Source organism: Lactuca serriola, chromosome 5, assembly GCF_051521515.1.
Source record: "Lactuca serriola cultivar US96UC23 chromosome 5, Lser_US96UC23_V15, whole genome shotgun sequence".
Taxonomy (NCBI): domain Eukaryota; kingdom Viridiplantae; phylum Streptophyta; class Magnoliopsida; order Asterales; family Asteraceae; genus Lactuca; species Lactuca serriola.
The window spans coordinates 217,661,041-217,684,778 of NC_136412.1; the positions used below are offsets into that span (position 1 = coordinate 217,661,041).

General features: G+C 35.9%; 2 protein-coding genes and 1 pseudogene across 2 annotated transcripts; 2 read left to right on the forward strand and 1 right to left on the reverse strand.

Moving 5' to 3' along the window:
- The first annotated feature begins 4,849 nt into the window (after positions 1–4,849).
- On the forward strand, positions 4,850–8,974 carry LOC145053585 (transmembrane 9 superfamily member 8-like). The gene is made up of 7 exons (XM_079001651.1): positions 4,850–5,092; positions 5,990–6,154; positions 6,235–6,344; positions 6,672–6,780; positions 7,171–7,283; positions 7,416–7,569; positions 7,641–8,974. The coding sequence occupies exons 1-7, from the start codon at positions 4,979–4,981 to the stop codon at positions 8,796–8,798; spliced, it is 1,923 nt and encodes a 640-aa protein (XP_078857777.1). The 5' UTR covers positions 4,850–4,978; the 3' UTR covers positions 8,799–8,974.
- A 1,053-nt stretch (positions 8,975–10,027) lies between these two features.
- On the forward strand, positions 10,028–13,930 carry LOC145053586 (leucine aminopeptidase 1-like). Its single transcript, XM_079001652.1, has 10 exons — positions 10,028–10,346; positions 11,004–11,415; positions 11,534–11,728; positions 11,804–12,029; positions 12,140–12,266; positions 12,466–12,561; positions 12,716–12,793; positions 13,005–13,065; positions 13,147–13,334; positions 13,595–13,930. The coding sequence occupies exons 1-10, from the start codon at positions 10,110–10,112 to the stop codon at positions 13,724–13,726; spliced, it is 1,752 nt and encodes a 583-aa protein (XP_078857778.1). The 5' UTR covers positions 10,028–10,109; the 3' UTR covers positions 13,727–13,930.
- Positions 13,931–15,774: 1,844 nt separating this feature from the next.
- LOC145053587 (putative LRR receptor-like serine/threonine-protein kinase At2g24230 pseudogene) lies at positions 15,775–18,940 on the reverse strand (annotated as a pseudogene).
- Positions 18,941–23,738: the final 4,798 nt, after the last annotated feature.

Sequence of the window (23,738 nt, forward strand, 5' to 3'; positions counted from 1 at the left end):
GTATGTATTTTTTGGGGGTTTTAATTCAAACCAAGATTTTTTTTGGATTGATGGTCATTTTGAGGTAGTTTCGTTGCGTTTTTGGTCCCTCAGAATAGTGAAATGACTGTAATACCATTGAGTTTTTTATTGTTCATTTTTATTTCATTTCTTTTTAAATATAATACTAATATGTTTATTATAAATAAGAAGGATCCCACCTTCTCTCTCTCTCCATTTACCCTTAACCCCAAATTGAAACTCGATATTTGATGATTCTTTTGTTACAAATCCTATCTCATCCACAACAATTTGATATCTTGGCATCCCAATTTGTTGGGAGAAATTCCCCATAATCCCAAAAAAGAACGTGCATAAGAAGAGCAATTTGTCTCAGCATCTCCTCGCCCTGCCACCATCCGTCATGCGACCCATCAGTCACCGACAACGAAGAAGAAAAGTAGCCGTCGGAATTTCAGAAAAAAAAAACCCATCTTTTCTAGTTGGTAGACTTGAAGCAGATGAGGTTTATAGAAATCCGAACTTAGCATGAGATGTTTATCGATTTCTTTTCACATTGGGTAAAATCGGATAAACCTTGAAGATAATATGTTTTTACACAATTTAAACCTGTTTTTTTGCAATATGTTTTTCGAAGATTTTTAACAAAAAAAATTTTATATATATATATATATATATATATATATATATATATATATATATATATATATATACACACCCACACGTGTGTGTGTGTTAATTTTTGCAAATTACATCTTGAAAATTAAGACTTTTACATGGCAAATCTGTAAAAATCATTGATTTTATTTTTATTTTTTATTTTTATTTATTTATTTATTTAATATTTATAGGTTAAAACTACAATAGAAAACATCTTTTTGTAGTAAAATTATGTCTTTAGTTGTACACAATCACAATTATCTTTTTTATTTTTCTGCTTAAGATGTTTTCTGTAACACTCTAAATTTTAAAATAAAATTTTCATTTTTAAATCCATACAAAACACAGTTTAACACTTCTCGTACTCAATTTATAAAATTGTTTCAAACACAAGACATAAGATTGTTTGTCAAATATCTCATAATCTTCAAATTACAAATCAACTAGATGGCGTGTAAAATCAAGTTGGTGCCTACCTGGGATCCTGAGAGGTACCTGAAACACATTTTACACAACACTGTAAACACAAAGCTTAGTGAGTTCCTCAAAATACCATACACAATAATTAGCTTATCGTGGTTATATCTCGATAAAGAATCTTCGGTCATGTGTCTCAGTGAAGACCCTCTGGTCTCACAACTCAGTTGGACCCTCTGGTCCTATCTCAATAAATGCACAAAATAATATACAACATAAATCACAAAGATAGAAAGCATAATATCACATGTCTCAATATAAGCACATAAGACCCTATGGTCGATAACATAAATAAGTCCCTCCAGTCGCTCAGTGATTACCACTCAGATAACTATAGTGAGAAGACTCGCCTCGTAAGTAAAACAAGTATGTCTCGTACTCCAGCTATCGATCTAGAATCCGCTTACATATATCACAGCCATCTCTAATTAATAAGTCGACTTCAAAGATGTTAAGCTAATTCCTCTACTAAATCTCAGAAAGGGTGAAAGACCATTTTACCCCTCCATGCTCTCCAAAGTCCACAACTTGACCAAAACCTAAAAGTCAACAGAAGTCAACACTCAAGTCAACAGTCTATGTTGAGTCAACTCGTCGAGTGCATCTATGTGATTCATCGAGTTCCTTCTGTTCTCAAAAAATCTGGAAGATTCGAGTCAACTCGCCGAGTTGTCTCTCCAACTCATCGAGTTTGTATAGTGTCCAGAATATCGAGGGAAAACCCTAACCAACTCGTCGAGTTCCTTCAGACCTTTCTTTCATTCAGACGCTTTTAAGCAAGAATAAGGCCCCAAACTCTAGATCTAGCCTTCTAGGGATGAGATACAACGTAAAGCTGCAAGCTTTACATCCATGCATGGCATTTAGGGGCTAACTTTGTCAATATAAGGCTCAACAAGGGGCTTAAGGCATGGAGATTGGCCAAAGATTGATAAAGGTTGAGTCTTTAGGCTTAAAGGGCCTAATAATGTCCAAATCTGAGGTCTTAGCTTCAAAGCATGCTCCAAACCAATAATAGCTCAAGAAGAAGCTAGAAATGGCCATAAACTCTCTAATGGAGAGATCTAACAAACAAGTGATCAAAGTTATGACTTTTTACCTCCAAATGGCTGCTATAATTGAATGGATGCCAGATCCAAAGACTCCTTCTTGTTCCAACCCCCTTTACTCTTCAAATTTCTTAAAGGAATGCACCAAAACACACACTCTCAGCCTTACACACTCTCAAAATGGAAAATAGCTTGATTAGGGTTTGTCTCTGGGTGATAAGGTGATGAGGGAGGCATGGTAAATGACTTAAGGTCCTTTAAATAGCGTGTAAACCCTAAAAATTAGGGTTTTCACACTCAGATCCAACTCGTCGAGTTGGGTCCTCCAACTTGTCGAGTTGATTCCAAAGTCTACGCGACCATCTCAATCTCTACTCGACGGGTTGGGGCCTCCAACTCTTCGGGTTGCCCTGTCAAAATGAATATAAAACACTTTAAATTTATACATGGGAGTCGGGATGTTACATTTTCATTCTTATTTTTTCTGTTTGTAGCAACAATGATTATGTTTCATACTTAAGAAGTTAAAAGTTAATTTCATCATTGATGTCTCGATCAACACCAAGTTATAATATTACATTTTACAGAAAGACCATGCAAAACAAATTTGAAAATTAGTTTATATTACAGATGAACATGGTATGCCACCATTTATTTTTCCCCATACCGAATACCATACAAACTATAGTTGATACATATTTTTGCTACAAGAGTACCATAGAAACTATAGTTGGTACATATTTTTGTTACAAGTACCATACCAAGTAAATTTGGTATCAACTTATTTGGCTATCAATAATTTTGGTTGATACAAGTTAGTAGTTATTTATACCATCTTTGTTTTACTTATTTATTATAAGATTTAAGAACCAACAAGCACATCGGGTAATCTTGAATTCAGTAAATGAAATTAATTTAATTATATTTTTGATTTACTAAAGAATTTAATTGAAGTAACTTTCACCCAACTTTTTAATTTTTTAATTTAAAGTGGTAATAATTGTCGACTAATGTGGCTAAATGATTTATACTTGTGCTTTTAGAATTGAAATATACGATTTTATGTGTTTATCTGTGTAACTATGTGTGTGTGTGTCTATATATATATATATATATATATATATATATATATATATATATATATATATATATATATATATAGGCTTAGGTTATTGTATTCTAATTAATTATTATGCGGATGTAGGAATGAATGTAGACCAATGGTTTTAGTTATATTAAGTAATGAATTACCTATCTTTAAATTAGGAAACACATGTTTAATTGATGAAAATTTCGGGTTTTAAGGGATATTGATTCTTTTAATTTTAAATTCTGATTTTTTTAATTAATTCATTTTTAATTTTAACATAATTTTTAATTTTACTCAATTTTATTCTTTTATAATGTAATTATGTTAGAACGATATTCTATAAAAATGCAAAAATATATTTTGATATAGTACATATTTTGATTGAAGTAACTTCTTGTGGAAAAACAACATTCTTGAACCTTCAGTTGAAATATAACATGATCATTATATATTCAAACATTATAATGCAAACATATATTCATACACATTTTTACAAAATAATAGTCCAAATAACATCCTTAAATATATAATTTTTGAACAAATAGATTTGATTACTAAAATTATTTAATAGATAACATTAAAAATTTGCCTTATTTAATTAATTCTTAAACTATCTTGCCCAAATTAAAAGGATTAATTAAATATTTATTTAATTACTAAAATTAATTAATAGATAACATTAAAAATTTACCTGATTTAGGTTTTGAAATGATTGACTCACATTGATCCATACATCCACACAATAATTAGTTAGAATATTTGAACCTAGCGCTGTCTCTCTCTTCATATATATATATATATATATATATATATATATATATATATATGTATGTATATATATATATATATATATATAACTTGGTTGGTACAATAGTATTCTAGTATTTAAACTTTTGCACAATTACTGTACCAAGTTTAATTAATTGGTATGACACTTCCTGCAAAACAAGTTGGTTACCAACTTTCTTAGATTGTCATTTTAACATTTATTTGGCTAATTACTAAATTTTATAAATAGTTAATATATGACAAGATTATAAAAAGCTCGTCATGGTTCCATGACTTGTATTACTGTCACACTTTAATAAAATGTTGTCTTAAATCATATATGTATATATAAATGAACGATATTATATATATATATATATATATATATATATATATATATATATAGCTATTAATTATATACAAAATTATTGACTTAAGTCACGTCTTACAAACGACATGATTCGCCACAACTCGTAATTCGTAAAAGTTTGTGGTTTGATATTGTCATTAAATCACACCTAACGTTATTTAAATCTTTGATATATAGAATACGTTTAGGTGCTTTTCGATAAATTTGACATTAAAAGATACTTTTTTTTTTTTTTTTTTTTTTGTATAAATAGAAATTGCAATTCATATATGTATGTATTCTCTTAACTTTTTTTATACGTCTAAAATTTGTTTTTAAATAACATTTGAGTATAGACTAGAAGAGACGGTGGATGATATCCATTTAAGGTAAAATGATCAAACGGCTGAAATGCGTTTGATCATCTCCACTCTCTACTCATCTTCTTGATCCCCAATTGGGTGCAGGTTTTTGCCATTAAAACCAAACTCTCACATTACACACTGTTAGAAGAGAATTTGAGAGATTCGGCTACGGATCTGAAAACCCAGATCTCAAAATCTTTCATTTCTCCTTTCCGATCATATGGCTAATCGATCGCATCTAGGGTTTCACGTATGGATCTGCGTTCTTCTTCTTTTATCCATCCATGGATACTCCTTCTACCTCCCTGGTGTCGCACCCCAGGATTTCTATAAGGCAAGAAATTCCGATTTACCTCAATGTGGTTCTGGTGTTTCAATGTTTGATGATATTGCTAGTTAGGGTTATTGTTATTGCTCATCAAATATGATTTAAATAGATCGTTACAGTTACCTTGTGTTTTCATTGATTTCGGAAGAATCTAGTATGCCGGCATGTTCTTTTCCAAGATCCATTGTTAGCTTCCATGTTCGTATGTATTAGCTTCTGTTTCTTGATTAATCATAAAAATCAGGAACTTTTTCCCCAATTTGTTTACTCGGTGTAGTGATCTTAGACTTAGATGACAGGGCATTGGTTCCTGTTGTCGATCTTGCTTCATTTGGATCATTGTCTTCTGAGATCTCAGCTTCTAATCATTATCATATCCTTACACTCTAATCTAATGGTTTAGTCTTTTTATTACGTAGCTGTCAACAATCTAACTATGAGTTGTGTATGTTATGATGACTATAGGTCCCCTAGAACTCAACTTGTGTCCATGAAAATGATCTGATTTGAAAATTAATAAATTGAGATTATTAGCTTTTGGGCCCTACACACTGGTAATAGTGCTTAAGGAGTGGATCTTCCCACATACAAGCCCTTGTATTGTATCCACCAAATGGGGCCTTCCTGTTGTGTGGAAAATCTCTTACAAGCTATCAAGCTATTAAGGATACCTCAAATACTACTAGTGTCTATGTGTATATGTATAATGTATGCACACATACAACAACTGTATTATACTATTATTATAAAATTAAAATAAAGACAATGGGCTTCTTTGTTTATAATATCATGAAAGTCTTCTTTCTTGACTTTTTGTATTAAGTCGTTCATTCTGCATTAAGTCGAAAAGAAACATCCACCCATTTAGTAACGTGTATAAATATTTTCATTTTGTGATTATAGGGAGATGTTTTGAGGGTAAAAGTGAACAAATTGGCTTCTACAAAGACTCAACTTCCATATTCTTACTACTCTGTCCCTTATTGTCGCCCAAATAAAATAGTTGACAGTGCTGAAAATCTTGGGGAAGTTCTTCGTGGTGATCGTATAGAAAATTCTCCTTATGAGGTATAAAACTACAGTTTTTGGATCAATTATGTTCTTTTTACACTATGTTCTATAGGTTTCTAATGAAAATTTGGTTGCAGTTTCAAATGCGAGTGCCACAAATGTGCAATGTTGTATGCCGAAGAGTATTAAATGAGAAAACTGCCAAAGAATTTAAGGAAAAGATTGATGATGAGTATAGAGTTAACATGTAAGACACTTGACATCAAAACTTTTGAATTTCACTATTATGTAGGCCTAGACAAGGATGAGACATGAAAAGACAGGACCTGACATGACATGACAGGATAGGTTGTATTGTGTTTAGTGTGCATTGGAATTGGATTGAGACTGATGTTAATGGGACAAAGAATGAAACTTTTGTCCCACCCAAAAAAAGTGGGACAAGGACTTGCTTTTGATCTTTTGTCTGTGCAAAAGACACGAATACCCTTTTCATCATCATCTTGATCTCTTGTTGGTGCAAAAGACATGAATACCCTTGTGTTGTTATTGATTTGCAAGCTTTTGTTGACAGGATATTGGACAATCTACCTTTGGTTGTTCCCATGACAAGGCTGGAAAAGGATTCACCTGTTATATATCAGCATGGATATTTTGTGGGACGCAAAGTACAGTATGCAGGAGTAAGACCCTTTTTTTATTATTATTATTATTTATTATTTATTTATTTATCAAGTGTTGTATATAGCATGCTTGGGGAATTGGAAGGAAAAGAAAAAAAAAGAGTGAAATTTTGTAAAAAGTTTGGATGTAATGGGGATCTTAAGCCGCTCTTTTTGCATTAAGTAAAAAAGTAACACTTGTATATAGCAAGTCCTGTGTGGAAAAAGTGTCTGAATGAGACTAAATGCCCATTTTACCCTTACATTCCAAAAAACAAATTTCACAATATTCACAACTTTTAACAACATTCATCTATAGCTGTCCAGATTAAGTTCTTAACCGATTGAGCTTATTAATTCAAAAAGAAACAGACACTTATTATATTTTTTCTAACTTGTAATTACCTGCAGACAAAAGAAGAAAAGTATTTTATCAACAACCATTTGACATTCACTGTGAAGTTTCACAAGGATGTGCAAACTGATTCTGCAAGAATTGTAGGATTTGAAGTTAACGCATTCAGGTAACAACACAATCAAAGCTTTTTATTATGACTTAATCACTTAATAGAAAAAACCCTCAAATTCATTTCCCTGACTTTCTGAATTAAGTCGTTCTTTCTGAATTAAGTCTTGTTTCCATTGATTGTGTACAGTGTTAAGCATCAATATGATGGTGAATTCAATGCAAAAACCACCCGCCTATCAACATGTGATGCTCACGCAAAACGCATGGTCACAAGCTCCGATCCTCCACAAGAAGTCGAAGACAAAAAAGAAATCATTTTCACTTACGACATTGATTTCCAAGTAAGTTAAGTTGTGGGTCCCACCATGGTTTTCTTTTTATCAAATCAATTAACATTTTTTTTTAAAAACAGGAAAGCGATATCAAATGGGCATCAAGATGGGACACGTATCTTCTAATGGCAGACGATCAAGTCCACTGGTTTTCAATCGTGAATTCCCTCATGATTGTTCTATTCCTTTCCGGGATGGTAGCCATGATCATGTTAAGAACACTTTACCGCGATATCTCAAAATACAACCAATTGGAAACACAAGAAGAAGCGCAAGAAGAAACCGGATGGAAACTCGTACACGGTGACGTATTCCGCCCGCCATCCAATTCCGACCTCCTCTGTGTCTACGTCGGAACCGGAGTCCAATTCCTGGGAATGATACTAATTGCCATGATCTTCGCCGTCCTTGGATTCCTTTCCCCATCGAACCGCGGTGGTCTCATGACCGCCCTTCTCCTCCTCTGGGTCCTCATGGGTATCTTCGGCGGGTACGCGTCGGCGCGTCTTTACAAAACTTTCAAAGGAACGGAATGGAAAGCGATTACCCTCAAGACCGCGTTTATGTTCCCCGGAATCGCGTTTTCCGTCTTCTTTGTGCTTAATGGTTTGATATGGGGGGAAAAGTCATCCGGAGCGGTTCCGTTCGGGACGATGTTTGCGTTGGTGTTTTTATGGTTCGGAATCTCGGTTCCGTTGGTTTTCGTTGGGAGTTACATTGGATTCAAGAAGCCCGGAATTGAAGATCCGGTGAAAACGAATAAAATCCCGAGGCAAATCCCGGAACAAGCTTGGTACATGAGCTCGATTTTCTCGATTTTAATCGGTGGGATTTTGCCATTTGGTGCGGTTTTTATCGAGTTGTTTTTTATCCTAACATCCATCTGGTTGCAGCAGTTTTATTATATTTTCGGGTTTCTTTTTATTGTGTTTTTGATCTTGATTGTGACGTGTGCGGAGATCACGATTGTTTTGTGCTACTTCCAGCTTTGTAGTGAGGATTATCTTTGGTGGTGGAGGGCGTATTTGACATCGGGTTCATCGGCTTTATATCTGTTTTTGTATTCGGTTTTCTATTTCTTCACAAAGCTTAATATCACCAAGGGCGTTTCGGGGATTTTGTACTTTGGGTATATGCTGATTGCTTCGTATGCGTTCTTCGTGTTGACCGGGACGATTGGGTTCTATGCGTGTTTCTGGTTCACCAGGCTGATTTACTCTTCGGTCAAGATTGATTGATTGATTATGTAGTTTTCTTGATGATTTATAGGGAGATTAGGGGTGCTTTATTGATATGTTTAGTTATACGAATTGTTTTTGGGTAATTGGATTTGGTATTTGATGAATTTTTTTTTTGGATAATTTGTATGTAGAGATTTGAGGGGATTATTAAGGCATCTTTTCGTTCTTGTTTATGATAATTTGTATCTTCATTCTCAAGTATTATTATGCTTCGTGTGCTTCTTGGGAGTGCTCCTGCTACTTTATCATGCAATATTAGTTTTATGATTGCAATATTGAGTTTGACTTCGTTTCGTTTCGTTTCGTTTGGTTTGGTTTTAACAACTAAAAGACATGGCAGAAGTTGATCGGCATCAAATATTTTCTTTATCATTATTAAATCATATTATTCCAAAACTGAATAAAAGAATATCATTTGGTGAAACATTAACCCAATTTGAGAGTTGACCAACTAGGCAACTATATTTGTTAATTTTCAAACAATTATCTATTATGCTCAAAAAAAGGCATGATTATCACAATATATATATATATATATATATATATATATATATATATATATATATATATATATATATATATATATATATATATATATATATATATATATATATATATATATATATAAACACATCATTTTGAAAACAAAAAGAATCTATAAGAAAACAACACATTTATTTGCGGTATTAATAATTACTTATGTAATAGTATATCTATATATCGTGTCAATAATAAAGAATAATTTGTAATTTTAAGCATGTATACATATTTTATGGAATTAAAGAAGAAATTGTAGTTTTTTAATTATGTTATTATTGATTGGTCGTGGTAAAGTGTAAAGAGTTGAAATGATTTAAAAGAGTTTTACTTATGTAAGAGTGGAAAAGACTTATGGTAAAGAGTTAAAATGATTTAAAAGAGTTTTAACATGAACATATATGCATTTATGTAAAATTGAAAAAAGACTTATGTGTCCCTCTAAAGTCCATAGAAAACCAAAACAAATAGTGTGTGCTAAACATATCTCACATGTACTTGAGGCTGACTACCTCAAGTATGGGACCAGGTGATTGATAACATACTCGTATACTCCCATAGAAAGGCCAAAAAAAAAGTCGTGTTATAGTGGATTTTATAGTGTCCATTGCTAAAAAAAAAATAGAAGATATAGTAAGGTTTTGTGCTAGCTACTTCAAATATTATTTTAATAAATTTTATAATCACATGCTACTCATCCAAATACCACGACTCCCCCTTTTTCATCTCACCCAATTTCTACCCCCTATATAAAGGCACCATCCGCTACAAATGGCAGCAGCAACCGCCATTAGAGTTGCAGCACATTCTTCTCTCACTCTTCTCGCGTCATCCCCATCTTCATCTTTCTCCATTATCAAAAACTTTAGATCCATATCCCATCTGGGTATCATTTCATTTTCTGCAAACCCCTTGTTGTTTTCTTCTCCAAGAAGCAAACGTATGGCTCACGTTGTCGCTAAGGCCACTCTTGGCCTCACTCATCCTGCCCAAATCGACCATCCCAAGGTTTATTTTTATCATAATTTCGATCATTTTTCTTGATTCATGTTCTGTTATTACTATTTTTTTTATAATCGTTCATCGTACCCGCTAAACTAGCTGTGAAATCATTTGATCTGTGCTAAAATTGTTATATCCATTAGTTTATGTGTAATCTAGGACGTAGGTATGACGTTAATTCATACATATAATCGGATACTTGAACTGTACTAAAGAAGTAAATGGTGCTATTATAATAAAAAGTCAACTATTAATTGAAAGATTTAAAAAGTCTTCCAATTCAAGAAGGGTATGATTTTTGTCAAGCTTTTGATCTCCAAAAGGTTACCAATTTTTCTAAACACAAGTAGCTCTTATTCAAGTTTGAAGTTAAAAGATAAAGTAATCAAAATAGATTGTTTTTATCAATATAGATCCACATAGTATATGATTCATGAAGCAAATGATGCAAACCCCGATTCTCTCTTTATCTTTTTCTAATTGCACTGAAAACATATCTATACAACTTACCCATATTTATTGCTCCATTCTAAGACCCAAAACATGTTTGTACCCAAATGAATCTAAAGATCTTTCTATTAGCATTTCAAGAACTTGTAACAAATGATAAATGCAACAAGACCCCATTCTAAATCGTTCTTCTTTCTTTTTGAAACATGCAAGATTTCTTTTGCTGCTAAAGAGACCAATTTGATAGAATGGAAAGGAGATATACTCGCAGTGGGTGTCACAGAAAAAGACATGGCAAAAGACCAAAACTCAAAATTCCAAAACCCGATTTTAAACAAGTTAGATTCCCAATTGAGTGGATTATTGTCAGAAGTATCTAGTGAGGAAGATTTCACAGGAAAAGCTGGACAATCAACTGTTATTAGATTTGCGGGTCTTGGATCCAAACGGGTCAGCTTAATTGGGCTTGGAAAGGGTCCTACAGGCCCATCTTATCGTAGTCTTGGTGAGTCTGTTGCATCAGTTGCAAAGTCTTCTCAAGCAAAAAGTGTTGCCATTGCTCTTGCTTCTTCAGAAGGGTTAACTACTGAATCAAAGCTTGCTACTGCTTCAGCAATAGCAAAAGGCAAGTTTTTATTTTTTCTTATCTTTTATTAGGTAGGTTGCACCTTGAATTTTTTTAGATAATTAATACATGGAATAGGATTACTAAATGTTGAGTTATTTTCTTTGGTTTATGATAGGCACATTATTGGGTACTTATGAAGATAACAGATTCAAATCCGAGTCAAAGAAATCCACTCTTAACTCTGTTGACCTTTTTGGCCTTGGATCTGGACCCGAGCTAGAAAAGAAACTTAAGTACACACAAGAAATTTGCTCAGGGGTAATTTTGGGAAAAGAGCTTGTAAATGCCCCTGCTAATGTCCTCACTCCTGGTTAGTCATCCTTTTTTTTGCTAACTTTTTACCCTTTTTGGTCCCATTTGTTACATGTTTATGTTTATGTTTCAGGGGTATTAGCGGAAGAAGCTGAAAAGATTGCTGCAGCATACAGTGATGTAATTACAGCAAAAATATTGGATACAGAACAATGCAAAGAATTGAAAATGGGTTCATATCTTGGTGTGGCTGCTGCTTCTACAAATCCTCCAAAGTTTATCCATTTATGTTATAAACCTCCAAGTGGTTCGATTAAAACCAAGCTTGCTTTAGTAGGAAAGGGGTTGACTTTTGACAGGTGATAATGATATTCTCTTATTTTGTTTTCAAATTTGTTATTAGTTAGAGAATGTATATTTCATATTTTCTTTCAAATGTGACATTTTTTGTTGTTTTTTCTGTTTCCAGTGGTGGCTACAACATCAAGACAGGACCTGGTTGTTCAATTGAGCTGATGAAGTTTGATATGGGCGGCTCTGCAGCGGTTTTAGGTGCTGCAAAAGCCCTTGGTCAAATTAAACCGCTTGGTGTAGAGGTGAAATGATATGTTCTAATGAAATTTTATAAAAAACTTACCTGATAAGGGAAAAGTTTCTTCCTTTTTATACACAAAGTCTGTTTCTTTTTTTGGATTGGATGAAGTGTCTGAATGTGAATCCATTAAGTAAAAAAAGTAATAAAACCTTTTTATACTTTTGATATATGACTTTTGTTTATAAACTATGCTATTACAGGTTCATTTTATAGTAGCAGCTTGTGAGAACATGATAAGTGGAACTGGTATGAGGCCTGGAGATATATTGACAGCCTCAAATGGAAAGACAATTGAGGTACAGATTTACAAAAAATCATGAAAATTTGATAAATCATAACAAATTAGAAGTGTATTCAGAAGGCATTTTCTGTAAATACAATTATGAAGTTTGAATTCCCATCTTGTATATATAATTGAAGAATTCTATTGAATCTTTAATGTTAATGTAGGTCAACAACACTGATGCTGAAGGCAGACTTACACTTGCTGATGCTTTGGTGTATGCTTGTAATCAAGGAGTAGACAAGGTAACTTTTGCTATTATTTGGTAGATTTTTTTTTAAAGAAAATGCCTTAATAAGAAAAAAATTATGTGGAATTACAATATTGTAATAGTAAAAAAATGAAAGTTGAATGCTAACATACACAAATCAATGAAAAGTACATTGCTGTTTCTTGCATTTAGCTTTTTTAGTTGTTAAAGAATTGGTGACATGGCATATTCCATAATTTCTTCAGATAGTTGATTTGGCAACTTTGACTGGAGCTTGTGTGGTTGCTCTTGGGCCCTCAATTGCAGGTATACACAAATACATTAATAAGATAAAAAAAAGGATATATAAAAATAGTCAATTGACATTTTGCTTAAATGATAAAACAGGCATTTTCACACCGAGTGATGAGCTGTCAAAGGAGGTGGTTGCCGCCTCGGAAGTCGCCGGAGAAAAGCTTTGGAGGTTGCCAATGGAGGAAAGTTACTGGGAGTCGATGAAATCTGGGGTGGCTGATATGGTCAACACTGGTGGTCGTCAGGGTGGTTCTATTACTGCAGCTCTTTTCTTGAAACAGGTATCTGTGTTTTCTCCAAAGAATTTAAGGTTAATTGCAAAATTACATTTTTACCCTTTCTGCTCATCACAGAGAACAAGTAATTTCATATTAGATATTTGATTATTGGTCAAACCTTTTGTCCCCACCCAAAAGATGGGACAGGGGTCGTCTGTGTGCAAAAGACATAAATGCCCTCTCCTCATTATCATGATATAAGAACAATTAGTGGGGGGTATATAAAGAAACATATTGATGAAGATTGTGGTGAATTATTGCAGTTTGTGGATGAGAAGGTAGAATGGTTGCATATTGACATGGCGGGACCCGTTTGGAGTGACAAGAAGAAAGCAGCAACAGGATTTGCAATCCCAACTTTGGTGGAATGGGTCGTGTCCAACTCTTCATCTTAAAGGCTTTAATCAGTTTGGCGGGTTGACCCGTGGGTCTTCTTAAATTCTCTAGTGGACTAGTGGAGTGGAGGGAGGTTCAAATGTGAGAGTGAGTGTTGCTGAATCTTAATGAATAAAAGGATGATGTCCATTTAAGGAAAAAAAATTGGATCTCTGTGTTTGGGTCTCCCAGTTTATGCATATGCAATTTGGTTATGGTTTTCACTGATTTTCTTTTGGGATTGTGTGTTGCATTTTGCATTGTTGCTTCTCAAAGGTTTTATTATTCGTATTCGTTTAAATTCTACCACTTCATATTTTAATGATGGAGGTGACACAATAATGAATGTTTCCAACTGTAAAAAACAAATACTACAATTTAAATAACTATATGGTTGAGAAAATTACTCCATAAAAAGTTTAATAGACTAATCTAAAATAATAACTTTATCAAGGTTTGACCTAGTCTCATCTTCAAGAGTTCTATTTGATATCACTTTAAGTTTTAATATCTTCCCTAGCCTCTTTAAGTTCGACTTAGGATTTGGTGGATGTGGATTTCTTTTTGTTTCCACAACTGCTCATTCTCTATAAATAAAAATTTATCTAATATTATATAATAAAATGTGGTTATAACAGATTGATATAACTGATAACTCGCAAAAAATGAGTTGTATTAATTATGAAAGTTTTAGGAGGTGAGCTATTATCCTCGTGAATGTAACCTACTTTTACGAGAAACATTCATGCAAAATGATCAGAAAATACTTCATTATGTAATGCCACAAATTCCTGTTTTGATTATCGATTCCGGTATGGGACTAATTCCACATATTTGATTGTATCAAAATCACTAATACCTATATAAAAACAACATTTAACTACAAAACAAACCGTAATAAAGAAACCAAATTTGGAACTGTTCTTTGGATTTCAAATTACAGTTTATGTTTCGACAATGTAATTTGCATTTCTAGGTTCTTTAAGTTAATTATAAATTGTTGTAGACACTGCTAAACAAGATAATACCCAAAAGACAACAACAACCCAACTAAAGATGACCTATTTAATCCGCACAAATTAAACACATTAATATGGATTAGTTCTTTGGATTCCAGAATTGTTCTTCACAATAGGGAGATTACTTTTAGTCTACTCGGTATGTGCAACGCCATAAGGCGTTATGCTGATTTGGCAGCTCCCATAACAGTGCCATAACACCGGAACACCACCTCCTTCTCATGTTATTTGATGTTATGTTAAGAAATGTTATCATGGCCATATGAAGTAACGTGAGAATCAACCAATCAGAAGCCATTATCTCACTCTCTCTCTCTCTCTAATTCTCTTTGTATCTCTTAACATGTTATAACACTTGCATACCATTTCCTACATAAATCAAATAGTGTTAAAGATGACATGACATATGAATTGACAAATTTTGGGTATGATAACATATCTTAACATGTTGCCCACACCCACCAGTCTTACTATCTAACTACAAATCTTGGAAATAAAAACCATAAAACTAACCTAGTTCACCATATGATGCTCAATCGAGTGCAAATGAATGCTTCATCTTGTAGAATTTTTTTTCCAGATAATATGAAACGCCACATCATAGTGTGGTGGGTACCATATACCAGACCACATAAAGGGTATGATCTGACTTTTTTCATATGTGAAATGAGTTATTCCGGCAAAATATTATTGTAAAATGCAAAGAGGTTGGCTAAAAAGACACCAAATTTTACCATATAGACATCCTAATTTAATTTTGAAATATTTTTATTGGTTGAAATTACATTGTTTTCTGAAAAAAAATGATTATAAGTAGTTAACTATAGGTTGACTTTTTAAAAAATGGTCAATGAGGTGTCTAAAAGGTGTCTTATTAGCAACACTTTTTGCGGGGTGAAAAAAGTAGTCGTTTTTTTTAATATCTCTATAAATTTTATATTAATTTCTTTTAATATAAATATAAACTTGTTTATCCTCGCCGGTATTTTTTTTTTTTTTTTTGACATTTTCACAAAAAACGATCATTTGTTTAAACGAAAAGTAAAAAAGACACAAAAAACGAACATTCATTTCATTACGATATACAACTTTTACATCCACGAGTTAACACCATATTTTCTCTTTAGGCTTTTGTTGATTTCTTTCATAAAAAGTAAAAACCATGAATACATATTTCGGCGCCTAAAACTCGTCATCTAACGACAAAACAAGTAACATGAAACCCACATGCAAAAAACCAACTTCAAGTTTCTTCACTTCGGTTCAATATCCTTAAGAAGTCCAACAACTTGTTGCATGCTTGGCCGCTTCGCCGGAACATCCGCCGTGCACAGATACCCAATCTTTAACCCCTCCACCATCTGGCCCTCATCCCCGACGCCTCGCATCTTGGGATCTATGGCTATCGAACCATGGTTCATCCTCACAAGTCCTCTGACCCAATCAACTAATCCTGTTGCTTTCAAGTTATCTTCATCTGGATATTCATCCCCCACAGGCTTCTTCCCCGTGATTAACTCAAGAAGAATCACCCCAAATCCATACACATCGGATTTTGGACTGACGGTGGCCTCCGGCGGCGAGTATCCGGTAGACTCACGACCGGTTTCATCAGAAACACCGTTGCCGAAGATTTTAGCGAGCCCAAAGTCCGATAATCTGGGTTCAAGATTATAATCGAGATACACACTACTCGCTTTCACGTCTCGATGAATAATCGGCGGTGAGCATCCGTGGTGGAGGAACGCCAAGGCACGGGCGGTGCCTAGGGCGATCTTGTGCCGGAACCGCCATGTGATCAACAGCGCTTCCGAACCCACGTTTTGGATCCCGTTTTCATCGGTTTCTGTTTCTTCCCATGTATCTGTACTCCAATCTTCAGTCACTTGAACTCCAAGAGGAAGATCGTAAAGCAAATTATGCAAGTTTCCGTTCTCCATGTAATCATAAATCGCGATTCGTTGTTCTCCGGCCAAACAGTATCCCATCAAAGGAACAAGATTCGGGTGTTTGATTCGTCCGAGATACTCGAGCTCTGTTGCAGCTTCTTGGTCAGTCATGGTGGAACCATGGACTAAAACCTTAATCGCGACATGAACCCCACCTCCCAAAACCCCTCTATAAACCGGTCCGAATTGCCCTTCGGCCAAAAGGGTATCCCTGTCGAAATTTGAAGTAGCTGATAAAAGATCCGAGAATGTAAAATTCAACAATGGTTTCTCGAAGATCACAACAGGGACTAAAGATGCAATCTTTACATCTGCTACCCAAGTGGTTGAATCCGTTCTGAATGAAAATGGCCCAGAAATTGCACATTTTTCGGTGTAAGATTCTTGTTTAACATCCCACATTCGCGTTTTTTTCCGACAACCGAAAGCACAGAGTAGCAAACCGACGAGCAAGCAGATTAAAGTGATGGCTAAACCCAAGGCGAGCTTGAGTCCTCTATGTCTATGGATTTTTCTTCTGAAAAGGGTCGGATTTGCAGCGATTGGGCAACCATTTGATGACCCGATGAACGCTGTTTGAAGGGTTTCGAGTGAAAACTCTGAATCACAAAGGGTTAAGTTGTTGTAAGAGAAGTTGAATCTTTCCATCCATGGAAGTTTTTGCAAGAGAGATAACGGTATGTCTCCCGTTAAGTTATTGTTTGAGAGATCGAGATTTTGCAGGGTTTTGAAGCTTAGAAGTGGGAGTTTACCAGAAAGATGATTACTTGAAAGATCGAGCGTTTTTAAATGATTCAACTTCGAAATCCCATCACCAATTCGATTGATTAAATTGGTTTTTGACAAGTTAAGGTACTCTAAATTATGGAGTTCATCGATGTGGATGAAACTTTGTTTCGAAAATCTGTTCTTCGCGAGATTAAGGTGTTTGAGATTATGAGCTTGACTTAAATTACTGAAAAACATTCCGCTAATCTGGTTATCGGACAAATCAAGATGAACTAAACGAGACCAATCGAAGGAAGAACTGAAATTTACCTGAGAAATATGACCTTCGAAATGATTACTACTTAAATCAACCACCTCTAATGGCCCTTTAAAGATTTCAACAACAGCACCCGTTAAAAGATTCTTGGAAATATTCAAATAAGTTAAAGAAACCATCTTTGAAAAATCCGAACCCCTTCCTCTGATTCCATTTCCAGCAAGATTCAAGCTTTTGAGCTTCGGAAATGCAGTGTCAAAACCATCAGGAAGACTCCCATGGAAACTATTCATAGAAAAGTCGATAGATATCAACGAGTGGCAACGTATGATCCCTAATGGAACGATTGATTCGAACTGATTTCGATTGAGATTAAGAACTTGTAAACTGGGAAGAGAATCGAAAGAATCAGGGAGACTCCCGGAGAAATTGTTGAAAGAAAGGTCAAGTTTTTCGAGAGATTCAAAGTTGTCAATGTTAGATGGGAGATTAACGGAGAATTTGTTGTTTGAAAGATTGAGCGTTTTGAGTGAAATCAAACTCCAAAAATCGGATGAGAAATCAGTGATTTGATTACTGTTTAAATCGAGAATTTGAAGGTTTTTGAGTTTGCCAATGGTGTTATCGGGAATTGGACCAGTGAGTCCCAAATTAGGAGCAACAAGACCAATGACATTTTGTTGTTTGGCGTCACAAAACACAAACTGCCATGAACAAACAGATGAAGATAGATTGAAAACATGAGAAGATGAAGAATTTCTACCCATTTTTTCAAAGAAACTAGAGATGAAGAACTCATCTGTATTGGGTATTAACTGTTCTTGTTGTTGGCCAAGGTTTGACTTCAAGAAAAGTGTTAGAATCAAAATGGAACCCAACAAAGCAAAACCCATTTCTGAAATCAGCTAAACAAAGAGAGGAAGAGTCAATTCTTTTTATCACCCTTCCAAGCACCTTTTCACCTCATTAATGTTTATCACATTAACTGCAAAACCAACCCACCTGCCACCTGCCACCACCACCACCGCAATCTGCTATCCTGAAGATTCGGGTGTTTCAAGGAAAATACTCATCTGATCGAAGAAGCCAAAAGAGAAAACAGGGAAATTTAAAAACTTTTTGTCTTTGTGTTAAAAGGGCATGCGAAAAGGGTTCAAACTTTGGATGAAAAAGAAGAAAAGGGAGGGAGAGATGTTGGGAATGGAGATTTTGGCAGTTTTTTTAGTGAAAAGAGTGAGTGGAGAGATTGTGGAGACCGGAGGGAGTTCATAAATGTGCCAAGGGTTGGTGAACGTATCAGATAAAGCTATTATGGTATTCAATGATGCAATACTGTGTGCGTTTTGAGTGTGTTTTGGTGTGTGTGTGTGGTAGACATCATTTTTACTCAAGTTGTTTATGTTTTTTTTAATCATCAAATTTGGAAGTAATAATGGGTAGAAATTCACCTTTTTAGAAAGCAAAAAGGAAAAGGTTGATATGATATTAAGAGGTAAAATTTATATAAAATAATACAATATATTTTTTGGTGTATACGATCTCTTAATAGTTATTTATTTATTTATTTTGTATATGTATTACTAACTTTGGATTTTATATAAAATAATTCAACTTTTTTTTTTTTTTTTGTAAAAACGAAAAAATTATTAATATTGTAACTAGGTTATACTTAAAGGTTTTTATGGTTTAATCCGATAGCCGCAATGAAACTATTCACCGAAATAAATTAATCATCGTCCGGACACTATTTTTCGCGGCCGTTTTGCGCGTGCACACGTCTAGTGTGTGTGTGTGTATGTATATATATATATATATATATATATATATATATATATATATATATATATATATATATATATATATATATATATATATGTAACATCCGGATATCCAGGTATGAGAATTTGAGTATTTTATATTGGGAAATGAGGAGACCCGGCGAGTTGACGCCTCAACTCGTCGAGTAGGATCGTGTTTTGGGGACCAGTTTAATGAAGGGACTCGACGAGTCGGGTATTTGGACTCGCTGAGTCGGCGCTGTCAAGGAAAACCCTAATTGTCCAGGTTTGGGACCTATTTAAAGGCCCTTATGGCCTTCAGTGGCGGCCACCTACACCTTTGAGAGACTCCTATCGAAGCAGAGAGCTGAGAGAGTGAAGAAGAGCCATTTTGGAGCATTCTTGAGGTGGTTGTGCAATGGAGTAGTCATTTCCAGAAAAGGGAGGTCAAGGGGGGTGTCGATTCAGATCTTCTGAGCTTGCATCTTCACCATAGAGGTATCAAATCGTTCTCCCTTTTCTGTTTTGGGTAAGATTGGTGATTTTAGGGTTTTCTAGCTTCTTTTATGGCTTGATTTGTGGAGTATAGTGTCCCATTGAGTGTGAAGCCATATATCTGGACCCAAAGAGGTCTAGAGAGTCCCTTCCATCCTGCTTTATGCATTCTATTTGGAGTTTTGAGCTAGGGTTGTTATGTAATGAAGGGTTTCACCCAAATGAGCTTGTAGAACCTTGCATGAGTGCCCAAGGTTCGACCTTTTCGTGGTTATTGGCTTTGAGGGAGTTAGATCTATGGTTTGGTGAAGCAGATCTGACCTCAGAAGGTCAGATGAGGGTTGTCATGGGAGCAACTCGCCGAGTCCATAGGCAGACTCGACGAGTCGAGTCGGGGTTGCCCCGTGTTTTGTTGCCGAGTAACTCGACGAGTGGAGAGGGAACTCGTCGTGTCTAAGAGGTTTAAAAAGGATTTAGAGAACCCGCATGGACTCGCCGAGTCACTCTTGTGTACTCGCCGAGTCTGGTCAGTGTTGACCGTTGACTTGAGTTGTCTTATGTTGACTTTGGGAGTTTTGGTCAACAGAGGTAATAGAGGTCAGGGATGGGTAAAATGGTCTTTTACCCATTACATGACTAGAGAGGGAAAGATTAACCGCCGTTTAATTAGAGTTGGGACTTCGAGTATTAATTAGAGATATTTGCCTTATGTGTTAGGCGGTGGCGAGTCCGAGGTTCGCATGTGCAGATAATTGCTTTCTGATTGCCAGGTGAGTCTTCTCACTATACTTTACCTTGAGTAGGTAACCAGAGTTATGTGACAGAGTATTTGTATGCTGTGTATGTTATGTGTTGTACTGCATTATTTCTATGTGATTTATGCTGTGCATGTTTACAGAGTTAGAACCGGAAGGTTCCCAAAGTTAGAACCGGAAGGTTCACAGAGTAGGGTCCACGGACCCACAGAGTTATAGCCTCGAGTGGCTAATATGTGTTATGTGTGGTATTTTGGGGAACTCACTAAGCTTCGTGATTACAGTGTTTTGTGTTATGTGTTTCAGGTTTCTCTCAGGATCACGGGACGGCACCGGCTCGATTGTACACACCGGAGAAAGAGTCATGTTTTGAGGATCCTGGTTTATTATGCAAGTGAAAATGGAGTTATGTTTTGTAATTCGATTATGAATGAGATTTTAAGCAAAGTGTTTTTAAGAATTAAACGATTATTTTTAAATGAAAAATTATTTTGAAATTTTCGGTGTTACAAGTTGGTATCAGAGCCTTGTTTTGAGGGATTCGTATGCGCCTTCGGGGAAATCTGGACTCAACTGAGGAAGTAAGAAAAGTTTTCAAAGAAATAATTTTCTAAAGCAAATAAGAGTTCAAAGAGAAAGCGAGAAAGAGCAGTGTGTACAATCAGTCAGATCCCGAACAGTGATTTCCCAAAATACCCTTACTTTTGTGTTATGAGATATTTATGATGCACTTTATGAGAAATTATTGCATGCTAGAGACAGGCTAGGTATTCCATATCTTAGGACTAGAGTGGCCTGATTTGTGATGCCTTAGCCTAGGAATTGTTGTTATATGCAATGTGCTTTTGAGTATGTGATGAGTGAGAATATTTAGTTGGAATCCTTTAGGGGATTTGAGTAGAGGAGTAATCTAGGGGAGATACCTAGATAAGTACCGTGGTACTTAGCGAAAGAATAGTTAGAACCCGCGAGGGGAAGAGTTGCAGAGTTTGGTGGTACTTTCGAGGATGAGCAGAGCAAGCGGAGTTATCACCCAGAGTGAGTCATATATATTCTTCGATGCTCGAATGCTGCTTGCTTCGTGCTTTGTGGAACTCTCGATGATGGGAGTCAGCTACCAAGCGAATATGACGATATTTAGGAGGTAGATGGCTGGCATCATTAGGAGCTCTTCAGCAGCTGATGGCAGAGAAGTGTGGGAATCTAGGAAGAGCCTAGGGAGTAACCTTAGCCAGATGAGTGCGTTAGCAGAGTAGAGAATTTCGCTGAGGAGCGAGCGCGCGACGGAATTGGTGAACGAAAAGGTCGAGCAGCTACTTAGGAGCTCCGGGATAGTCCGTGTGGAAAGTATGGGTAGATGTGGCAGGTAGTATGGGCCCGTACTACTGAAAGCAGAGGACCCATACTTGATACAGGGAGTATTCTGAAGGTTCTAATGAGCGGATGGAGGAGTGATGTTATGGTTCGAGTACCATACATCGGAGCGTATTGAGGAGTGATGTTATGGTTCGAGTACCATACATCGGAGCAGATTGAGGAGTGATGTTATGGTTCGGGTACCATACATCGGAGCGGATGGAGGAGTGATGTTATGGTTCGAGTACCATACATCTGAGCGTATTGAGGAGTGATGTTATGGTTCGAGTACCATACATCGGAGCGGATTGAGGAGTGATGTTATGGTTCGAGTACCATACATCGGAGCGGATTGAGGAGTGATGTTGTGGTTCGAGTACCATACATCGGAGCGGATTGAGGAGTGATGTTATGGTTCGAGTACCATACATCGGAGCGGATTGAGGAGTGATGTTATGGTTCGAGTACCATACATCGGAGCGGATTGAGGAGTGATGTTATGGTTCGAATACCATACATCGGAGCGGATCGAGGAGTGAAGTTATGGTTCGAGTACCATACACCGGAGCATATTGAGAAGAGATGTCATGGTATGAGTACCATGGTTTGTAGTGAATGATGCTTGTGGTTCTTCGGTTATCCGGTCACGATTGATGAGGTAGAGATTGGACGCTATGGGTTTTAGGCATGTGGGCCATGATTGAGTTCGAAGAGGCGTCCCTTAAGAGGGAGGTCGAGAGCCTTTCAGAGTATTTTGGTAAGGAGTCAGAGGGAGGGGAGAATTTCGGTCTGAGTTGAGCAATCAGTCGATAGAGGAGATGTCACCTTCTATGACCTGGGTGGTGCTATTTATGTTCGTGCACGGAACATGAGAGGAATAATGTTTAAGTTTTGGGTTGGGGGTAAACCCTACAGGTTGCCATTGATGATGATTTTCCATCAGAGTATCAGGTAGCATGTGTGCCGCGAGGCAGTGATTTACCATGAGCGGATAGTCAGTTGGGACTGAGATAGTCGAGGACCACGTTACACCTATTTGAGTATAGTAGGGCGTATTGTAGAGGTATCAGTGGGGAGTCCAGTCGAGTTAATTAGTGCAATGGTTTTTCTATCTATGTTGGGTATTGAATATGGGAGTGGGTCCCTGTTCTTAGGATGACCCATGTGTTGGAACTTCGGTTGATGAGTCGAGGTGGGGGAGTATGATGATTTCGTGGTCCAGTCTATGAGTCAGTGATGTTATTGGACAGTTGAGTCCAATAACACTAGACAACTATTTGGTCGTAAATAAAACCATAAGTTGTGTCCCTGGAATACCATCCAGTAAGTAGGTAGGTAGTTTTATTACATAAATAAAACTATAGAAGAAAGAAAGAAATCCGTGAACAAAGTTAGTTTATACGTATTGTGAGTCGTATAACCATACTGATTTGACCCGTGACCTCCTTGACGTTCTTCAGGCGTCGTACGATTTCCAAAATTTGTCACCCCAGACGTGCCCGCCTAACTGTAGCTAGCAGTTTAGGTGTGGGATTGTCAGTCCCGAATAGATCCATCCACAAATTTCACGTTCTCCCTCCAAGAGACTCTAGTTATACTACCGGAGAGGATTTATTGGTACCCCGAAGGGTATAATGAAGATAAGTCTCACAAGATAGTATTAACTAATTCACGGGATAATTGGTTGTTATCGAG